At 41.5% G+C, this 20,508-nt stretch overlaps 2 protein-coding genes across 11 annotated transcripts in view; one reads left to right on the top strand and one right to left on the bottom strand.

Moving 5' to 3' along the window:
• Positions 1-1,016: 1,016 nt before the first annotated feature.
• Positions 1,017-13,636, top strand: GINS2 (GINS complex subunit 2). The gene is made up of 5 exons (XM_081920248.1): positions 1,017-1,272; positions 4,060-4,174; positions 5,044-5,143; positions 6,196-6,322; positions 8,014-13,636. Exons 1-5 carry the CDS (start codon positions 1,183-1,185, stop codon positions 8,137-8,139), a joined length of 558 nt encoding a protein of 185 aa, XP_081776374.1. The 5' UTR covers positions 1,017-1,182; the 3' UTR covers positions 8,140-13,636.
• GSE1 (Gse1 coiled-coil protein) overlaps positions 12,613-20,508 on the bottom strand; it is a 436,639-nt gene continuing 428,743 nt past the window's right edge. For all 10 annotated transcript variants that reach the window (XM_081920151.1, XM_081920147.1, XM_081920145.1 and 7 more), the window contains 5 exons: positions 19,964-20,071; positions 17,362-17,736; positions 15,650-15,916; positions 14,527-14,630; positions 12,613-14,401 (listed from right to left, as the gene is read on the bottom strand). In XM_081920151.1, the coding sequence (XP_081776277.1) occupies positions 14,267-14,401; positions 14,527-14,630; positions 15,650-15,916; positions 17,362-17,736; positions 19,964-20,071 (989 nt within the window). In that variant the 3' untranslated portion in view covers positions 12,613-14,266. The remainder of the gene's footprint in view (positions 14,402-14,526; positions 14,631-15,649; positions 15,917-17,361; positions 17,737-19,963; positions 20,072-20,508) is intronic.

Consider the following 20,508-nt stretch of genomic DNA (forward strand, 5'->3'; position numbering starts at 1 on the left):
TGGATGCAGTGCAGTACACAGCGGACAGCTCAGCAGGATCCGACTTTCGCCGCCATAGTGATTTCATGCATTTCGCATAGTGATTTCATGCTCTTTATTACAGCTCACAAAACAGTGAATGAATTTTCCCCCAAACCTCAGGCTTTATATACAGTGGTACCTCTGGTTACGTACTTAATTCGTTCCAGAGGTCTGTTCTTAACCTGAAGCACCACTTTAGCTAATGCCGTGCCGCTGGAGCACGATTTCTGTTCTTATCCTGAAGCAAAGTTCTTAAACCGAGGTAATATTTCTGGGTTAGTAGAGTCTGTAACCTGAAGCGTCTGTAACCTGAAGCGTCTGTAACCCGAGGTACCACTGTACATTATTTACACGAGTCCCGTCTGATTCTGCTTCCCTCCTGGAGCCTGATTGGGCTGCTCCTGCAGGCCAATCAGGTTGTTGCATTCTAGGATCTACCTGCCTAGTCTAGGATCCAAGCTTAGTACATAACAGGCACCAACTAAACGCCCCAGCCTCCTGGCGTGCGAGTGAGGGGGTGGAATATCCCGCACTTTTCATAGGAAGCAGCAGCTGGAAGTGAACGGGGCTTGCTCTTGGTAGCCAATCAGTTCCAGGGCTGATAGCTCAGGCAGGGAACGACAGCGGAAAGGAAAGTCGGAGGCTTTCCTATCGTAGGGAGTAGGTGGGCGGCGCTCTTGTGTTGCCTGAATGACATGCGCCACTACCGGGGGCAAGAAGGGAGGATTGTGCGCGCGAGAACCTTTCAAATGACGAAGAGAGGGTAGCGGGCGGGCTTATTTTCCCACACCAACCAATGAGGGACTCCTTTAACTCAGGGCGCGGATGAGCGCGCGAAAAAAAAAAAACAGAGACTTTTCACACAGTAAGCGGTAGGCGGGGCCTTGCTTTTGCTCTCTGGCCAATCGCAGGCTCTACTACCTCAGACGGGGAGAGGAAATTTTGCGCGCGAGAGAGACTTACCTATAATAACGGAGAGGGCTTAGTGGGTGGGGCGAACAAGCCCCACCCTCAACCAATGAGAGGCGTAGTCACCTCAGCGTCTCGTGGTCGGGAGCGCAGAGACGGCGCGCTTTTTGCTTCTTCCGCCGTCTCCCCTCACGGTGCTCCCGGAGCGGTGTGAGGCCTAGCTTCTGCCAGGTCGCCTCTTTTCGTCTTCCGATGGATCCCGCCGAGGCCGAGTTCCTGGCCGAGCAGGAGCTGGTCACCATCATACCCAACTTCAGCATGGACCGGATTTACCTCATTGGGGTGGGTCGGCGGCGGATGGAGCCCGGCTGGCGGGACTTCGGAGGCGGGTAGTCATGAAATGCCGACCGAGGTCGAAGTGTGAGGAAGAGAACATTATGGGATGGAAGCAAAGGGCATTAGAAAGAAGTGGGGCGGCCGGCGTGGGGTGGGAGATCAGCGTTTAAAAGACGAAATCATGGAGCGGAGGGCGGGGGCTTGCGGTTAATAGTAATGTTTTATTAACGGTGTAGTTGTGCTATATATTCCTCTAATAAGTACCTCGAACGAAAAAAATGGCAGGGGAAAAGCACACCCTATAGTAGTTACTTATATTATTGCTTATGCCTCGCCTTTGAATAACGCAGGCAGCTCTTGAAAAGAGGGAAGATGCAATGAAAAAAACGCAGGACTCCTAGCACCTTGTCGAAACAAAACGATTAAAAAATGAAGGATTTGAAATTATCAGTACATGGTCATTGAGCAAGAATCAACTTTTTTCAAATCATATTAAGCAATAAAAAGTGAGCCTTACGTTGCTTTGGAAGACAGGGTTGTAGCCAATGAAGTGCTACTCAGAGTAGACCCATTGAAATTAATGAATCCAAGTTGCAGCCTTTTTAATTTCAGCAGGTCTACTGTGTGTATGACTTAACGTTGGCTACAACACTAATAAATCTGTTACAGCTTTATAGTTTACTTTTCACCATGCAGTCCCAATACAAAGTTGCATACTGCTTTAAACAACACACTAGCCGCATAGTGCTGCATAACAACACAAATAGATTGTAAACGCGAACACAAAACCATCAGCAACACTGCAGAGTGAGTGGTATGCTGGACTTGGCCTCTGCTGGGGCTAGATGCAGCTCTGAAAGGAGTACATTCCACAACTTGGGGACCATCCCAGAGAAGCTCCTTCCATGTACCACCACCCCACAAGCTTAACAGGATGGTAAAACAGCCTGCTGGACTTTCCTGCATATCTTAAGACAGGTTTATAAGGGAGGGTGTGCTCTTTATTTTGGGACTGCAGATTGTTTAGGGCTTTACATGCCAGTGCAAGAGCCATGAATTGGGATGTCTTCCCTTCTTGGCATTGTGTTAAAACACACCTGAATGTTCCAGACCAGCAAATGGCTAAAACTTCAGCATCTGTAGAGGTGGTCACATTTTCTGATGATCAGTTAAGCAAGGGCATTTGATTAGCAGCACCTGTCTGCTACTTAGCCTCTTAATTCCTATGGAAGCAGTAAGGGTGTACCTAGTTTTCCACTCATGTCTTCTCCATTTTAACTTTATTTTTGTTAAATAATGACATGGTGTAATATGTTTTGTTGTTCATCTGAGGTTTTATTTACCTTATTTTAAGACCTGCTAAGAAACAGATGATGGTTATTTTGCCCTGACATTTAAAACCACATAATTCAAAGAGGGTGTACTTTCTTTTCCCCATGACTGTACTTGGGTGTTGCAAAACATATTCTCTTTTTGCTACAGTAGGATAATGTGTGTTGCAGTTATCCCACATTTTAGGATACAAATCCTTTGAAGGTGGCTTTAAAGAAATTATTAAACAACTTTAAAAAACAACAAGCAATATCAACATTTTCAAAACCATCAGGATATTTCCCACAAGACAGTTGATTTTATTGTAGGGGAGACAGGGAGCAGGTTGATAATGACTTTTCCTGACTCCTGTTTCTCCTACAGTCCTCCATACATGGTCATGTCTTTTGAATATATTAAAGAATAAACATCTCAGATGAAATGAGGGAATAACCTATTTGTGGTCGTTGAGAATATAGCTATATCTGAATTGAAGCACATTGGCTACTCCAGTAGACAGTGCTGTGCTATATGGACCATTGACCAGCTTAATTATAATATAGCTTTGAATTATTCCCTGAAAATTCAGCTTAGTCACTTCTCCCCAGAAATGAAGCTTAACAAGCAGTTAAAGAGATCAGAATTGCCCCCAAAAAAGGACTTATGACTTTTCCTAGTGGTGGTATACATGCTTTGTATGGTGTGGTGTAGTGGTTAAGAGCGGTAGTCTTGCAATTTGGGGAACTGGGTTTGCGTCTCCACTCCTCCATATGTAGCTGCTGGGTGACCTTCGGCCAGTCACACTTCTCTGAAGTCTCTCAGCCCCACTCACCTCACAAAGTGTTTGTTGTGGGGGAGGAAGGGAAAGGAGAATGTTAGCTACTTTGAGACTCCTTAAAGGTAAAGGGACCCCTGACCGTTAGGTCCAGTCGTGGCCGACTCTGGGGTTGCAGCGCTCATCTCGCTTTACTGGCCGAGGGAGCCGGCGTACAGCTTCCGGGTCATGTGGCCAGCATGACTAAGCTGCTTCTGGCAAACCAGAGCAGCACACGTAAACGCCGTTTACCTTCCTGCCGGAGCAGTACCTATTTATCTACTTGCACTTTGACGTGCTTTCGAACTGCTAGGTTGGCAGGAGCAGGGACCGAGCAACGGGAGCTCACCCCGTCGCAGGGATTCGAACCGCTGACCTTCCAATCGGCAAGTCCTAGGCTCAGTGGTTTAACCCACAGCACCATCCGTGTCCCCTTAGGGTAGTGATAAAGCGGGATATCAAATCCAAACTCCTCTTCTTCTCTTTTTGTATTCAAAAGGTTTGAGGTGTTATTCCTAAGCAGGGCTAGGAATATTCTCTAGGCAGGGCTGGCAAAAACTCATGTATGAAAAAGTGGATAGTTTCTCCCATGCAGTGCCAAGTCCTTGAGCTACATACAGTTATACAAGGCAGCTTCTTATGCACCTCATTGTGAATGTCTCACTTAGGGGGACTTGGGTCCCTTTAATCCTGGGCTGCCTGTGGATGTGCCTCTCTGGCTGGCTATCAACCTAAAGCAAAGACAGAAGTGTCGACTTATACCTCCAGAATGGATGGATGTAGGTAAGAACTATCACCTGCAAGTAAGTTATTAACTGTGAGTGGCCTCTCATAGGAGTTGGATTTTTGCTGCTTGAGTTGAAGTTATTGTTTCTCAATTGCAAGAATATCTTTAATTGCTTTTAAAATTTGTTTACCTGGCTATCCATCCACATTTATCACGGCATCTCAGCATAGGTTTTAAAAATTCTGATTGAACGTTACAGTTTCTAAAGTTCTTAACTTCTTATTAATGTTTTAAAAATAACATACTTTTTTCAAAAATAGAAAACTATACTATTTTCAGCAATATGTGATATAGGCGCGTGTACACACACACACACACACACATATATATATTACACACTTACACACACTGTTGTATCAAAAATATATCAACTGTTTACAACAATATAAAAAAATAAGTTTAACAAGTGAATTCTAAAACATCAAGAATTATGATTATATTAGTGTGCTTTAACTTTGATTTCAAATATGTTTTTTCATGGCAAATCATTATGTTTGTTCACAAAGGTCTATAGTAGTGAGATGATTGCTCATTCATGTTAAGCACAACTCTACCTAACTTGCCAACTTGTGCTATTATCACACCAGGCTTTTTGAGTCTTGATGGAGAATGTCTTCACAATAGAGGTGCTGATTTCTTTAGGAGCCCTAGTAGTACTGTTACCGAACATGACAGCATGCTAGCTAGACTAACAGATTCCTGTTAATAACTTTTCATTGCTGAAGCTCCTCCATGGGAATGCTGTCTCCTCTTTATGCAGTGTATTGATGAAGTGGTTGTTCCTGCAAGATTTATTTCTGCTGGAAGCAGGAAATTACAGCATCTAGTTCTTTGTATGCCATATCTCTTTTTGATCACTCTCTAGAAAAACTGGAGCAAATTCGGGATCAGGAGCGCAAGGAAGATACTTTCACTCCAATGCCTAGCCCATTCTACATGGAATTAACAAAGTTGTTGCTGAACTAGTGAGTGTTTTTTGATTGATTTAGAAAATGTATCCTGATATTCCAATGTATTTGCCTAGCTCAGGGTAGCTTACAGTTAAAAGCCAAATCATTCCAAGGAATCCTCACTGGCAAGATTTCTAGTTGACAGTTCTAATATGAACAAATCATTTAGGGTCACATTGGATTTCATCTAGACGGTGATGAATTTTATATATGAGAGAATGACAGCCAGAAGGGAACATTAAATGAACATTGTCCAGAGTGCTTATCAAATGCAGATGTTTGCATCTATTAGTATGGTGCTTAACTTTTGTTGTAATGGCAGTATATCTCTCTTCTGCAACCTTTAGCTTCAAAACTAGGTTGACACAGAGTTCAATATTCTCATTTGCAATAATGTAGAATTCAGCTCATCCAGTGTTTTGTAGCTTCAGATATGGGGAAAATAACAACTGCTTTAGAAGTTGATGAATATTGCTTATGTCCAGCAATTTATGAAATGAGCATACAAAGTGGCAATTGTTCTTTTGTAGCCTATTCTAGGAATGTAGAAAGCTTACCTTTTAAAGAGTCAGGCCACTGGTCCATTTAGCTCAGTATTTTCTGCACCGATTGGCAGTGGCTTTCTTATCTTGCCTAGTTCACATTAATGTTATAGATTTAGGTAGGTAGCAGTGTTGGTCTGATGCAGTCAAAATATAAAAAAAAATAAAAAAAATTGTCCAGTAGCACCTTAGAGACCAACTAAGTTTGTTCTGGGTATAAACTTTTGTGTGCATGCACACACAGGTATCTGAAGAAGTGTGCATGCACACGAAAGCTTATACCCAGAACAAACTTAGTTGGTCTCTTAAGATGCTAGTGGACAATATATATGTTTTAATTAGTTTTAGAATATGTAGTGCTGTTTTAATATGTTGTGATGGTATAGTGGAAGGTAGTTTTGAAATATTTATAAAATATCTAGAGGTGCCAGAGATTGAATCTGGGACCATTTGCATTCAGAGCAGATGCTCTACCACTGAAGTACAGTTCTTCACCCATTCTGATAACTTTCCCTTCTCCATTAGTGCTGTGGACAATATTCCAAAGGCAGATGAGATCCGAACATTGGTTAAGGATATCTGGGATACTCGAATTGCAAAACTCCGGTTGTCTGCTGATAGCTTTGTTAGACAGCAGGAAGCTCATGCCAGGGTAAGAGGAATCTGTGATGAGTTGCTAAGTTTTGTAGTGTAGTACATGAAAATATATGAGTAGTGCATGTTTAAGCAGTGTGTTGTGGGAGTCATCTAAAATTGATAGTGAAAGTGGCAATGGTTTCCTAGTTAGCAAGAAATTGCTGCTCATCTGACACTGATTTATACTTGCAAGCATTGTATAGTCTTTTGCATGAAGGTTTGCAATTTTGCTTTGAATGTTATGAATCAACTGTGCACTGAATCTTACTTATTGAATGATGATATGTGTAATGGGAATTGGGGTTGCTTGTGCGTAAGCCACAAACTGCTCCAAGCTGGTTGTATGGCTAAACCTTTCCCTGGCTTGACAGCCCTTACAACGCGACTGTCTCAGTCACTGGCAGAATCCGTCAGTGGGCGTTTCCTGAACTTCTTCCAACATAAAAATTCCTTGACTCCAAGTCTCCTCCTAGATTCTCTGCGTGGAAGCTTTCTGCGCAGCGTAGGCGTGCCAAGCGGAGGTCCTGTGCTCTCGCCGCTGATCTCACTGGAAGAGTCTCGGAGCCTTCCCTCCGAAGTACTCTCAGCCTCCCCTTTCTTCCTGGTGTCACCTTGATTTCCTTCCCCAGCGGAAGCTCTCCCTCTCTCCTTGCTAGTTCCCTCTCCGGCATCATTGGGGAGCCTTACCTCTCCTCTTGGCTCCGATGGCAGTTCCCTGACAATATGCATTGATCTTGCCATTATGTACAGCACTAGAGAGCTCCAGTCAAATGCATCTTCTTGCTGCTCAGATGCATGAAGCAAGTCTATTCTTGAAATACTTGTGCACATTTGTAGATGTGCTCCCTTAATCTGTATTATGCGAAACCACCCTATTTTCTAGTTTGGTTCCGTATCAGGATATTGGGACATATACTGTATAAATATCATGTATGTATGTGAAACAGTTCAGATACTACAGCAGCCTTTCCCAACCCTGATGTTTTAACTACAACTCTTACCACATCCCTGTTTGTTTGTTTGTTTGTTTGTTTGTTTGTTTGTTTGTTTGTCAGGCTGGCTAGGTCTGATGGTAGCTGTAGTCTAAAACAACTCAAGGGAGCCAGGTTGGGGAAGACTGCACTGCAGGATTTTTTAATGTGGCTGGTGTCCCATTACTACCCCCTTCTCTCAAATTCTCTGAGCAGAAATTCTACATGGAACACAGCAACTGGACTGGATTAGTAGGCTATCTTTGCTGTAGTCCTATTTGAAGTATTTGGAGACAATTTTCAAGACTGAAAATTTAGGAGGAAATAAATGTATAAATCAGGGATGGGGAACCTGTGGCCCTCTAGTTGTTGCTGGATTCTACCTCCCATCAGCCCCAGGCAATGTGTCAATTTTCATGGATGATGGGAACTGAGAGTCCAACAATTAAAGGGTCACAGGTTTACCATCCTTGGGGTAAATGAAACTAGGGGATCTCTTGCCCTAGTCAATAAAAACACAATCTAATCTTACATGTTTTTGGAAGATTATGCATAAATGTCAATAAGCCCTGGCTTTGCAATTATGTGAACTAGAAACATGCTTACTGAAACTATTGAGGGGTACAACCAGATTCTGTTATTCCTTACGTGACCACATAACTGTAATTTTTTTTTATTTTTTTTTACAAATCTTGTGCTTATTGTTTTGTAACATTTGTTCCTTCTCTCTTATAAGCTGGATAATCTGACTCTAATGGAGATCAACACTACTGGGGCTTTCCTTACTCAAGCTTTAGATCATATGTACAAGCTCCGTACAAATCTCCAGCCTGGAGAAAGTTCCCAGTCTCAGGACTTTTGACAATCGAAATCTTCCATGAAATACATTCTGACGTTCTGCTTCTCAGCAGTTTTTCCTGAGCTTTAGGCAGCTGCCTCTGTAAAATATTGGTCTCCAGTACTCCTATAAGATTGTATTGAAGGCAAAGACGATGTCAGGGGAAGGCTCAGTATAACAGATCCTTTTGTGGACAAATACTGGAAAACTAAGGCTGATCCAATCTGCCAGCAACACAAGGGTTTGTATCTATCCTCAGCAATTGGGGTGCACAGCCTTTTGTGACAATAGCTCTCCTCAGCAAACAGATGATCCTGTGCAACAGTCCTCTCAGCTCCTGTGTGATTGTCATTCCAAGGTGAATTGGCTGCAACTCTGCAGTTGTCTTGCTACTTTGTTGGATTGCTTTACTCTGTCTTAAAACTAGAAGAAAATGAATTGATCCTTCTCCACAGGATCCACTTCCTCAGTGGGCCCTTATTTTCAGATGCCTCTGTGAAAGATGACAGAGTGAGACTATTTTATACACCTGGCTGCACAGCACTCCTGTGAGCCTGCCTGGGGAGTGATAGCCCATCTTTCCAGCAGGACACTGTGTGCTTCCACTGTGATATCACTTACTGCAGTCTATTTGTCAACTGTCCTCAAGAGATAAAGGATCCTCTCTGGTTGCTTTGTCAGCAACCACTGAAGTGAACTGCTTTGTGTATGTGTGTCTGCGGAAAGCGAGAACATGTGCCTTGTTTCTGTTTTTAACAGAGTAAATCGATTTGTTTTATGTACCTACATTTTATCTCTACTGTAGATTCTTTGCTCTAAATTTCCTAAAGCCAGTCACCTGCTAGTCAGAATCTACCCCATTTTAATTATGTAGGTATTCATTGGCTGTTAGGATTCAGTCCCTCAGTCATACAGTGAGTGCTCCTACCTGTCTGGTTTGTAACCTTTATAGCTGTTGGTAGGGGCAGAAGGGAAGAAAATAATAAAGAGGAGTGTGTAGTCCAAATACTGTTATGTTGACACTTGGCAATGAGGCAGATTCTTAACTAGACTGCAGTAAAGTGTACATTGTTTAGGCAGCAACACACTGACCTCTGCTGGCTGTCTGCAAGATACTTGATCATTAAAGTAGTTTTTCAAAAAGTATTGTGATTTTGTACTTTTTAGTGCAATGTTTGTAAAAATTTTTTTGAAATGCTTGATATTTTTATAATGCAGAGTCCCAGTGCAATCTCAACCTGTTAATTTTTTCATTTGCAATATAAAAAATGTAGGAGAGGTTAAATTTGTTGGAAATTCACACCAACACTGAAGAAACTATGTAGTGACAAAGTAGCATTATTGATGATGGTGCTAGATGTTGCTTGTAATGGGAGAATATATACCATACCACTTCAACAATCTTAAATGCATACTACTTTAATCTGTAACAATCTTTGCCTTGTTTGAGGAATCCATTAATCATACTTACTTCATGCAAAATCATGATTTCTAACTGTTTGTTCCTCAATAGCATCTTCTGCCATATTTTGTGCTCTCTAGTATTACTTAGTGCTGACTTGTGAGCTAGTTCAGCTTAGTGCTAGCTTTTGGAATTCATGTCCTAGGGTGGCTGTGTATGTTGTAGCCCCTGCAAGTTTGTAGCTTGCCTGCTCATCCAAATGGAGAATAAACAACTAGCTTAGTGTATAGTTGGGGCAATGGCAGTATGATGCCTTCATGGTGAATACTGTATAAAATGCCAGATTGTGTTGAAAGGTTTGATCTGTGTCTTTAAGCATAGTTAACACTCCAAATTTTAATTTATACACAGTCGGTGTAGTTTCCATCCACTACTGGGGCTCCTGGGAAAATAATTCTTTGTCATGATTTAGGAACATTTTATTTTTTGGATGTTGTCAGAAATTACAGCAATATATTCATAAATACCTAATTACTACATTCAACAAATATATTACATTACATTAAATTCAAACAAGTACACTTAAAACAGGTTTAATTTGTCTCACAGCATCTAAACTGCCCCAGCCAGTCTGGGCTTTATCCTCCTGCTCTCCCTTCATGCTCTGTGTTTAGTTGCTTGAGAAATTCTGCACCTCTTATAACAACAACCAGTCAGCATGGCCCTGGGGGCAACGGAGAGCAAATGGGGTAGTCTTGAGAATTTAAGCAGTGGGCCAGAAAGTTGGGGACGGATGGGGTAGGTGGGAGAAGGAATTGACTCCCATCATTGTAGAAGAGAATGTTTTGAAAGATGGGTTGCTCCAATATGGGATACTGTAGTTTTCATACTAGCACCTCCTAACCTCTCTGTCTTCATGCTTTTTTGCATTGTTTGAGGGAAAGACATACGTATTTCAGACAACGCAGGCTTGTTCTAAATGGGAAATTGTGACTGATCTGGCAGCTTGTGTACCACTGAATCTGGATTTGAATTCAACTGAGTTTGAGTAAGTGCACATTCATTATTTACTCTTGTATGTAGATATATAGAAATCAAGCCAATTGGCTCTAATGTGTGTCCTTAAACAGCACATGTTGGGCTTGTAAAAGCTGGAGCAGCGTGGTGCAAGCATCTTCCCATATAGTCTAGCCTACATTCTGCTCAGTTGAAAGAAAAAGGTACACATAGTGCAATTACATTTAGAAAAATGAGTGCAATGGCCTCCTTTCTATGCCCATCTCTCCCTGGCCCTGTCCATTGCCAACACTAGGATATAAAAGCTGTAATCTACACTGACTTGAAAGACACTGCTACTGCAACAATTTGATAGACATGGTATGGAAATATCATCCAAATTACCCTCAGTTAACACTCAACCTTGATAGCTTGAAAGTGGATGTATAATTATTTGGACAGAAATAAATTAGTAGAGCCATTAATGTTTTATCCCATCTTTGTTCCCGTAACACCTTCCTAATGAAACTATGACTTTCTACATTACCACCACACCTTAGGTTTATCTGACAATGCCAGCTTGTTGCCTTCTGTCAATACTTCACATAAATACTTTACTCTGGTCATATATTGTAACCTGAATGGCCAGAATGAGCACTGAAACTACTGCAAACTGAGTTTTCCTGTGGTCCCTTATTTTGATACTTTTCAGCTGACCTAAGGGGGTGTGACTAAAACAAGTTTTTAAGGTATAATTTTGTATTCTGCTTTTTTTGGCAAAACCTATTTTATGGAATGAAATAGTATTAATGACAATCAGGTATTTTTTTTCCTTTGAAGGCAAATGGGTGATAATGACCTAACATCATTCAGAGGGGGAAATATGAGTGACTTTTACATTTTTCTGCTCTTTTCTTTCATGCTCCAATAGAGCCGATTGTCTCAGTACATCAGGGAAGGATATTCAGAATACTATTACAGAAACTGGCAGCTTTAGCTGTTTGAAGGATCACTTGCTAATATGGGGAAAAAAATCTCTTTCTGCATTCAGGAAGAGGACATTGTGTCACACAGGTCCATAAATTTGCTCTAGGTTTCTTTCTTGTTATAATATATAAACTTTCTTCTGGAGGCTGGTCAGGGCTTTGGTATTCTTAAGAGTTGCATAGAAAAGGGAATTGTGGCAGGTGTAGGTTTGTCACACAGTGGTGAGGAAACTGCACCAGCTGAATTTACTTCTAAGCAGCTATTTAAAAGGATAGAAGCTTTGTTTTACTTTGCATCTGGCCACTGTAGAGTCCTACAAGAGCACACCCGCTTGCCTTTCATTGTCATTATTCGGGGAAAGAGAATTTTTAATAGCAACAGCAAAAAGCATTGCACATCAGCTGCTAAAATTATAAAATGCAAAAAGGCTGACAAAATTCAGTGAACCTTGACTATAAAGGTGCTACAAATCCCCAGGTTATATTATATTCTTGGTCAAAATATTGTGCTTTTGCCACACATTCTGCAAATATTGGTTGGTGAGGCCTTGAATAGTTAAGGCAAAGGGGAAACAAATTTAAACTTGGTAGGGCTGGGCCTTGCTTGTGTATATAATCCCCTCAAGTGTGAAAGATCAGTGCACATAAAATAATGTGCCTGATCCTTTATAATATTGATTCTAGGCTTCCCTTAAAGGGACGTAGATTAATCTAACAGTGCTTCCATACATCACAAAAGACTGGTGCTGCCAGACTGATAAACAAAGCAAAGGGAGAACTTGCTTTGTCAGACGATACTTTAAAAATCAAAGCTTTGAGCTTTTTTAGAGCATGTTTGCAGACCAAATCAGTTGGTGAATTGATGTCTGGCTTATCTACCTTGCCTTTAATTTCTAGTGCTGCCAATTTAAAATTTAAATGCATGGATTATAAGGAAGGATAGCAAAACCACCTGCTAGGACTGTGTATGAAAATGTTGCTTAATACTTAAATATGGAAAGAAAACACTAATCCAAACTAGCTCTTGATAACCAGTCAGAGGAGTCCTAAATTTTGGCAGGAGCTACATGGGCCAAATAAGACATGACTTGAGTAAAACTTTTTTTTAAAAAAAAATCTCTCTTACCTGGGTTTAGTACAAGACTGAGGGCCCCCAACACATTGGACCTAGGAGCCTGGGACCTATTTTTAGTGTATGTGACCCTCCTGCTTCAGGAGTGCATGGCATGTGAATAACATGACCATGTGGGTAAGCCAACTGAATGCTATGCAAACTGCACTGGCAGTCAGGTATGAAAGACCCATGAAATCTACCCTCATGGTCTCATGTACACATGCATTCTTGTGGAATAGGGTCACACTGTGCCAGAAGTAGCTTCTGTGCTACTGGGTCTGTATATGAAGCAGGTTGGAAACAGACAGCTTCAGGCACAGATCACAGTATTTTTCTTCCTTTGTATTAACTGTTTGCTGTTTTTGGAATAATGTTTCCTTCTTTGGAAGCCTCACATAATAGATGCTGCTAGTGCTACAATTTTGAGTGGTGTTGGTTAAATGAACAAAGCCAATTATTGTCCACTAACGTTGATAGTGTAGTCCCTAAAATCTTCTCTCAATAGCAACAGATCATATGACATTCAGTATTCCAAGTGCTTGAAGAAAAAAGGGGTAGCAGGGCAGGGGGAAATGGGGAAAAGACACTCCAGTTGCGCAGGAGAATTTACTGTACCAGAAACTGGTGCTATGCATCGCAAAATGCCTAAGTGATAGCACGTGCCCCAGTGGAAAGCTTTTTCCTTAAAATTCTTTTAAAAAAACATTTCAATATTTTTTTCATGTCCTGACCAGCAGCAGTACAAACACTAAAAGCAAGCTATCTTTTTGCCAAAAAGAAAAAAAAGCAGAAACATATTGAAAATGGCAAGCTTTTTATAACAATAATTAAAGTAATAAAAACATACAAAACATTTTTAAATATATACACAGTACAAGGCTGAAGCACCTTTTTCACTCTTTAATTGTAAAATCTTTGTATGAAAATTCTACCCACTGGGGTACATAATCTGTGTGTGTTGTATGTATATCACTGTTCTGTACATCCTCCCCTCCCCAGTAATAAAAAGGTACCTTCAGTTTATTTATTCACTTTTATTTTTCAAGTGAAATGCATTTCCAGCAAAAAGCTGATAGATGCATGGGAAGTCAAGTTTGGAAGCTGCATTTTCTTCTGCTAGGCCTACTACTCTGCAGATAATTATTTCTGTATCCAAAATATCCAGTTCAGTCTAACAAAAACTGATGTGTACCTTGTCTCCTCTTGGATTGAGAAACTGTATTTCAGAAATAAAATGGGCAGATTCCAAAGTATAGCAATTGAACTTATATGGCAACAAAAAGGAGCATATGTATGGAGATAATCCCGGCCCCTTCAACGGGAGATGGATGTTAGTGTCATTGGTGGAATCTCTGGATTAAAAACAGTATTTTAAAAAGGCAGAAGAGGAAGCAGAAGGAAAATAACCCTTTCAAATTTAACCAAAACTAGAGTCCTTCTAAGCAAGTTACTCGCAGGCTTAAAAAGATTCAGTTGCATCTTTTCAAGAGATGGGTTTGGATTTTCCTGGATTCCACAGTCCATTGCTCCATGCATGGCACATTCTCTTTTATTTTTAAGCTTCAAACCTCCCAGTGAAAAATATTAAATATTCCAGGTAATAAAATAGATTATTATTTCTATACTATATGTTCGGCCTAGTACAAGGGAGTGTCACCTGGGATACCCCTTGAAGTAACTTCTAGACCACTGCATTGCAGGCAACGCAAGGCACTTTCTCAAGTGATCTAGTTCGGCCTGAAGTCGTTCCCTTTCAGAGACAATCTTCTGCTTCTGGTTCCTTAGTTCCTGCACAGGAAGAGAAGAGACATTTCAAGAAACATGAACCACAATAATGGATTTTGTTCCTGAAGCACAGAACAGAAAAAATGACATTAGAGCTGAGATGCAATTGGTGTTGAATCCACACTCACCGTCATAGCATGCGATAGTTGTTCTGCAGTCAGACTGAGATTGTAGTGCTGGGCCTCCAAGCGTCTGCACTGGGTTTGCAGCACTTGTCGTTCCAAATTTTGCTCTGCAATCAAATTTAGACAATTTGTCACTTTTCAGTACCAGGCTAGGTTCCTGACAAACCTCATGCAAGAGGCCTGGTTTGTATATCACACTAAGCCAGACCACGGCTTAGTGCAAATGCATGAGCATGCAGGCTCCTAGAGAGAAGAGTGTGGCTGCTTTGTTCCTCCCCTGCCCTGGTTGTTCTGCTGCTATACTAACCCATGGTTTGGCTTATTGAGTCAAATGAACCCAAACCTCATAGTTTAGCTCTCCTGGAAAAACCATGAGCTGTAAATAATAGGACAAACCTTGATTTTAAAAGTTCATGGTTAGCCTGGAGAGAACGCAACCACAAACCCACGTTCGGACAGCATGGTAAGCCAAGCAAGTGGCTGTCTCTCTTGGGAGCTTGCATGCTTACACTATGCAATCAGACCAGTGAAAGTGAAGCGAAGAGCATCTGTAGTCTGTATTAACCTTAAAAACTCAGTATTGTAAAGTATCTTGAAATTTCCCCTGTCTTAAACTATGATAGATGCTTCTCGAGAAATGAAGGGCACTGAGGAACTTAAAATAGTACAGTTGAACGTTTTGGCTCCCAAACGCCGAAAACCTGGAAGTAAATGCTCCAGTTTTCAAACATTTTTCGGAAGCCAAATGTCCAACGTGACTTCCACTTGAGTGCAGGAAGCTCCTGCAACCAATCAGAAGCTGCGCCTCGGTTGTCGAACATTTCTGAAACCGAACGGGCTTCCGGAACGGATTACATTCGACAACCGGGGTTTAACTGTACAATAAATCTCTTAACAGAAAAGGAAAAACTGATCCTAGGCAACTTTGTGTCCACAAATCATAGGCTGTTTCTTACCAGGACAAAATACTCTTCTGATCTTGACAAAGAACACATAAGCATATGTTCACACAGGAATAGCTAAGATTGGAGCAAAGTAAACAGCAATAACCTGCTCCAACTTTTTTCCCTTTGCATCACTGGGAAACAACTTGAGGCAAGGGATCTCCTGAAACAGTACAGCTTACCTTCTATATGTTCTTGGTAAGCCTCAAAGATGGCTTCAATCCCCTGCCATTTGGGTTTGGGATACTCCTCTTCCTCTTCCTCCTCCTCCTCTTCTGAGTCAGAGACCTTTTCATGCTCTGGGGGTATGAAACCCTTATGCTGGGAGTCTTTCTGGCCATTCTGCTGTGGCAGAGACACCCAACTTGAAGTCTGCAACTCCGGAATGTTATAATGAATGGAGGCATCAACTTTGTGGTTCTGCTCTGCGGAGTGTGCCACTGCATTTCCTAGAAGGAAGCATTGCAAGAGGTAAACATCTGCATTGCATGTCCCTTTTTTCTGTGTTAAGGCCAGCTGCGCTCAAACTTCAAAATACTTATGTCAATACAAGGTAAGATGGTTGAAGTATATTGCCCACCTCCCCACTTACATATCAAGGGTGTGCATTACCCATACTCTAGTGAAAATGCACTGTTGCTCTGGGATGAGATCCAGGTGGTTGTAAGCACCTGTACCCACAGTGGAAGATAAGTTAAGCTAAAGCAAATGAAGAAGCCTAGACACATATACTGCTAGGGAAAGCAAATTCTCTTTTGCATCAAGCTCTTCCATATCACATTAACCCATCCTTGCAACTTGTTCCAATATTTGTGCAGAATAAGTTCCAACTACAATTACAAGTATCACCCACAAGGAACTATTAAAAGCAAGACCCAAATGATGGAGTCCACACACACTCAGGGGAAGTGTAAAGGAAATAAAAAGGGAAACCATTGAGGAATTCTGGGGAGGGGGAAGGACCAAAAGACTTGTCAAGGTCACAGAGCAGTCAGACGTAGAAAAGAATTTAAGAGTTCAGATGGCCAAGCTTAAATCAAGTGCCCAAGAAATATCCCACCACCTCTTTCAAAATAGGACTGCTGAAAGGGACATTAACAGTTTTAACAATTTCTACTCCAAGATGTTATCTCAGAGGAAAGGTATGTCACCAAGATTAATGCTCTGTATTCAGTACAAGAGACATTTTCAGGGGATTTTACTATCTCTCAGACCTAGTCAGTGAAAACATTTATGGCCCATACCTTCAGCTGCTGAATTGGTGTCTCCTATTGGCTGCCTTAATTTTTTTTATTTCGCTTTTGACTAACAGCTGCTGCCAACACACTGTAACAACTTTATATTCTGCACTTCTGTCCACTGAAATTAATGAGCTTTTCACTATGTGAGCTGTATTTCCAGGGCATTTCATGAAGTTATCATATTTACTACTGCCTACTGAAAAACATTCAGACTATTCTAGCAAGAGAAGCAAATGAGAATACCGAAAATATTAAATGTCTGTAAGCAGTTTTATGTGGGCATACAACATTTGTTCCAAGTATGAATTGGGTTGAAATCTATACCAGACACTCCAGTGATTCTATTCCCCATAATGATCACTATTTTTCCCCTATTTGGAATGCACTATGTATTGATCATACTTCAAGCAACTATTCCCACAATGGCTTTACTAAACATTGAAACTGGGTTGCGTAGAGTCATCTAAAATGAATCCATGTAAAATCTGCATATCCAAAACTTGAATTATGCAAGCAGCAAGGAAACCAATCCCAAACTGGGCTCAAAAACTGACCCTCATAAGCCAAAAGTCCTGTGCATTTCCCTTATCACTCAATCACATATATCTCTGGCAGGATGTTGGCACTACTTGCCTCCTACAAGTTGTCATTACCTTTGTGTTTCTGCAACGCTTTCTGTGTGGACTGCAGCACAGACTCGTGGAATTGATGTGCAAACTCCTCGGCTATAAAGGGCTCCCATGGCTTGTTCTTCCCATTCATACTGTGTGATAACGGCACAGGGATGTCCTTCGGCAAAGAACCTCGGACATAGTTAAGGATGCTCAGGCTTTTCTTGGCCATGTGCCCATCGCTCAACTTAGGCTTCTCTGCAGAGATAGGAGCCGGCTCCTTGGACCTTGGAAACTCATGCGGTCGCAGCTGTTCCATTCTGCTGGGCTCAGCTGTCTTCTGAGAGTCTGGCAGCGAAGCAGCAGCAATGCTGACTGGTTTCTCTGAATCCACAGCAGTTTGCTGTACTTGTGGCTCTTTGGGAAAGAAAGAAAAACAAACAAAGTCACTCAGGGCAGCCACAGTGCGGCTTCGATATAAATTCCCTTTGTCAAGAGTTCCGTGACTGAACAAAAGGGTTCTGAAAAACAAATTACCATTTTGCACTCTGTGGAGTTACTGTTAATTCTCTGGCATAAAGAAATAGAACAGAAACACTGCTTCAGTTGGGATGCATAACTTGGGTGAGTATTTGTTTCTTTCCTAAAATAATAGCAGACGCTTCCAAAGACCTCTTACAATGCCTTTGATGACATATTGTCAAGTGCAAATTGGGACTTGTACTCAGCTGACATGTTATCCCTTGGTTGCTCTGCTGCAAGAATACTGCAAAATTTACCTTGAGGTAGTTATAAGTCTATTTGAACATGGGAGGAAACAACAACTTTGCTCCAGGCAAGCAAATCTGTGTGCACAAATAAGCTGCCTCATTTGAGGAAGCGTGCTAATGTGTGGTTGACATGTTGTTACAGATCTGGGGTAACAGAGTTTGGGGGTGCAAGGGCACTCAGAACTGCTAGAGTTAGTGAATGTTGGAAATGAATAAAGGGGTAGAATTTAGCTGATTTTTTGAAGTATGAAGGGAAGATGCCAGACATTAGAATTAAAATGCAGGCTGAATGCGATTAGAAGGAGAATTAAGTGCCAGGCAATTAAAGAACAATTGACCATGCAGGTGCTGTCCTTGCCCCTCCACCTGCAGCTGTGTGTTAGCAAAAGAAATAACAGTGTTGGGAGGGGGAGGTTACAGGAGGTCTGACATCACACAGGAAAAATGTGTCCTGTAAAAAAAAAAACCGAAAACAGGTCTGGGGAAGGGTGGGTGGGTGAGCAGATGGAAGGAGAGGGTTTTTTTGTTTTGTTGGTTTTGCAAGGTGTGCTGGCAACAAGAAGAAGGAAGTTGGGAAGAACTCCATGAAGCACTGGCTGGAGGAGGTTGCAGCAACAGACTGGGAGCCATGACTGGCTACTGCTTTGGACCCAAGCTTGCTGTAGCTATCAGAAGAGCGATGGGGGATGCTCTTTGGGTATAACCCAAGTTTTATTTATTCCCCAGTCACCCTCGACAGCTTCCAACACACACAAAAACATAATAAAACACCAAACTTTAAAAACTTCCCAATACACGGCTGCCTTCAGATGTCTTATATAAGTTGTATGGTTATTTATCTCCTTTACATCTGATGGGAGAGCATTCCACAGGGAGGGTGCCACTGCCGAGAAGGTCCTGTGCCCATTTCCCTGTAACTTCACTTCTCACAGTGAGGGAACCCCTCCACTGAAGGCTTTAGGTGTAAATATGTGTAAAATAAAACATTTCATAAAGACACTAGTCTTCTTGTGCCTTGATTTCCCAATGGAAACACAACCCTAGGCGAGTGCCTGCAACTCCCTGGAATCTTCCTACTGCTTGGCAGAGATGGGGGGTGGGGGGTAGCACACAACCTCTGTAAAGCCCTGAACAACCAGGTTATCAGAAAGACTGCCTGCCCTTGTAGAGCTCTGTACATTCACTTAGAAATTACACTCTGCACCCTACACAAAACAATAGAGCAGTGACGAAATGGGCATTTTATACTTTCTTATTAGTTTTAAGTTGTATTTTGTTTTAATGGATATTTTTACACTGTAAATAGCTTACACTCCTTAGAGATTTTTGAAATATTAAATGGTTTAAAAATGCTTTTAAATAAAAAATAAAATAAAATAAAAAGATGCAAATACCTCCCACCAAAAATGTGTGAGCAGTGTAGGAGGTTACATTCAACCCAGCCCTCCTGAGCTTGCAGCTTCTGGCATGTGCCTATTGTTGGGTTATTTAAGAAGCAGTTGGAGATAATGAGACACAAGGGGCACTCCCACCCCTCCCTTTGAGGTTTCTGTAAAGTCTGGCGGCAGCTGCAACTCATTTTATACATACTTAGAAGTAAGCCTCATTGAAATCAGTGGGGATTACTTTTGAGTAAATGTGTACTGGCTTTGTGTTGCAGATCCAGTTCTTGGAAGCACACCACATGTTCTGTTTTGGCAGACAAACAACACTCCTGTAATCGGGCACTCAAAACGTCTCCCTGGACTTAATCTGCCTGGTTTACCCTAGCAGAAAGTCACAGACAAGGATAATCAAGTCCACTGGGACATCTTTCAGCCTCAAGAAGGCATCAATCCCTTGCTGTCACACAGTTGCCATTTATAGCCACTTACCAGGTTGGACGCTACTAGGACTGTCCCGTGGGGAGGTTTTCACTGATACTGCTGTGGAGGCACTTTTCTGTTTCATGGCATGGAACATCTCCACCAGCTTCTCTGTATCTGAAAGATGAGAAGCAGTGAGCAAAACTAGCTTTTGCTCAGAGGCAAAATGAAAGAGGCAGGGCAGTCCCAGAGAGCAGCTCTCTCCACTCCTGGTTAGTAAAGGCTGTTCGTTTTTTGCTCTTGGCTCTTAATAAGAAAATCTAACACCACATACTTTCTCAGAATATATACTGCACTTTTTAAGAGTTACCAAAGCACCACACACATATCATCACTAATCCTCACAACTGTGCTATAAAGATCTGTATTTTATTGTATTTTTTTTCTAATTTAAGACACATAAACCGCTTAATCATTAGCATTTCTATGGGGTGCACATAAAAATAACCTTCACGGAAAATAAAACAATAGAAATTCATTGCAAAAACTAAACACTACCTTAAAATGCCTGCTGGACCAAGAAAGCCTAAGTCATGTGCCTGACATTTCAGCAA

The sequence above is a fragment of the Podarcis melisellensis genome (genome assembly GCF_964234715.1).
Source record: "Podarcis melisellensis genome assembly, chromosome: 8".
NCBI lineage: Eukaryota > Metazoa > Chordata > Lepidosauria > Squamata > Lacertidae > Podarcis > Podarcis melisellensis.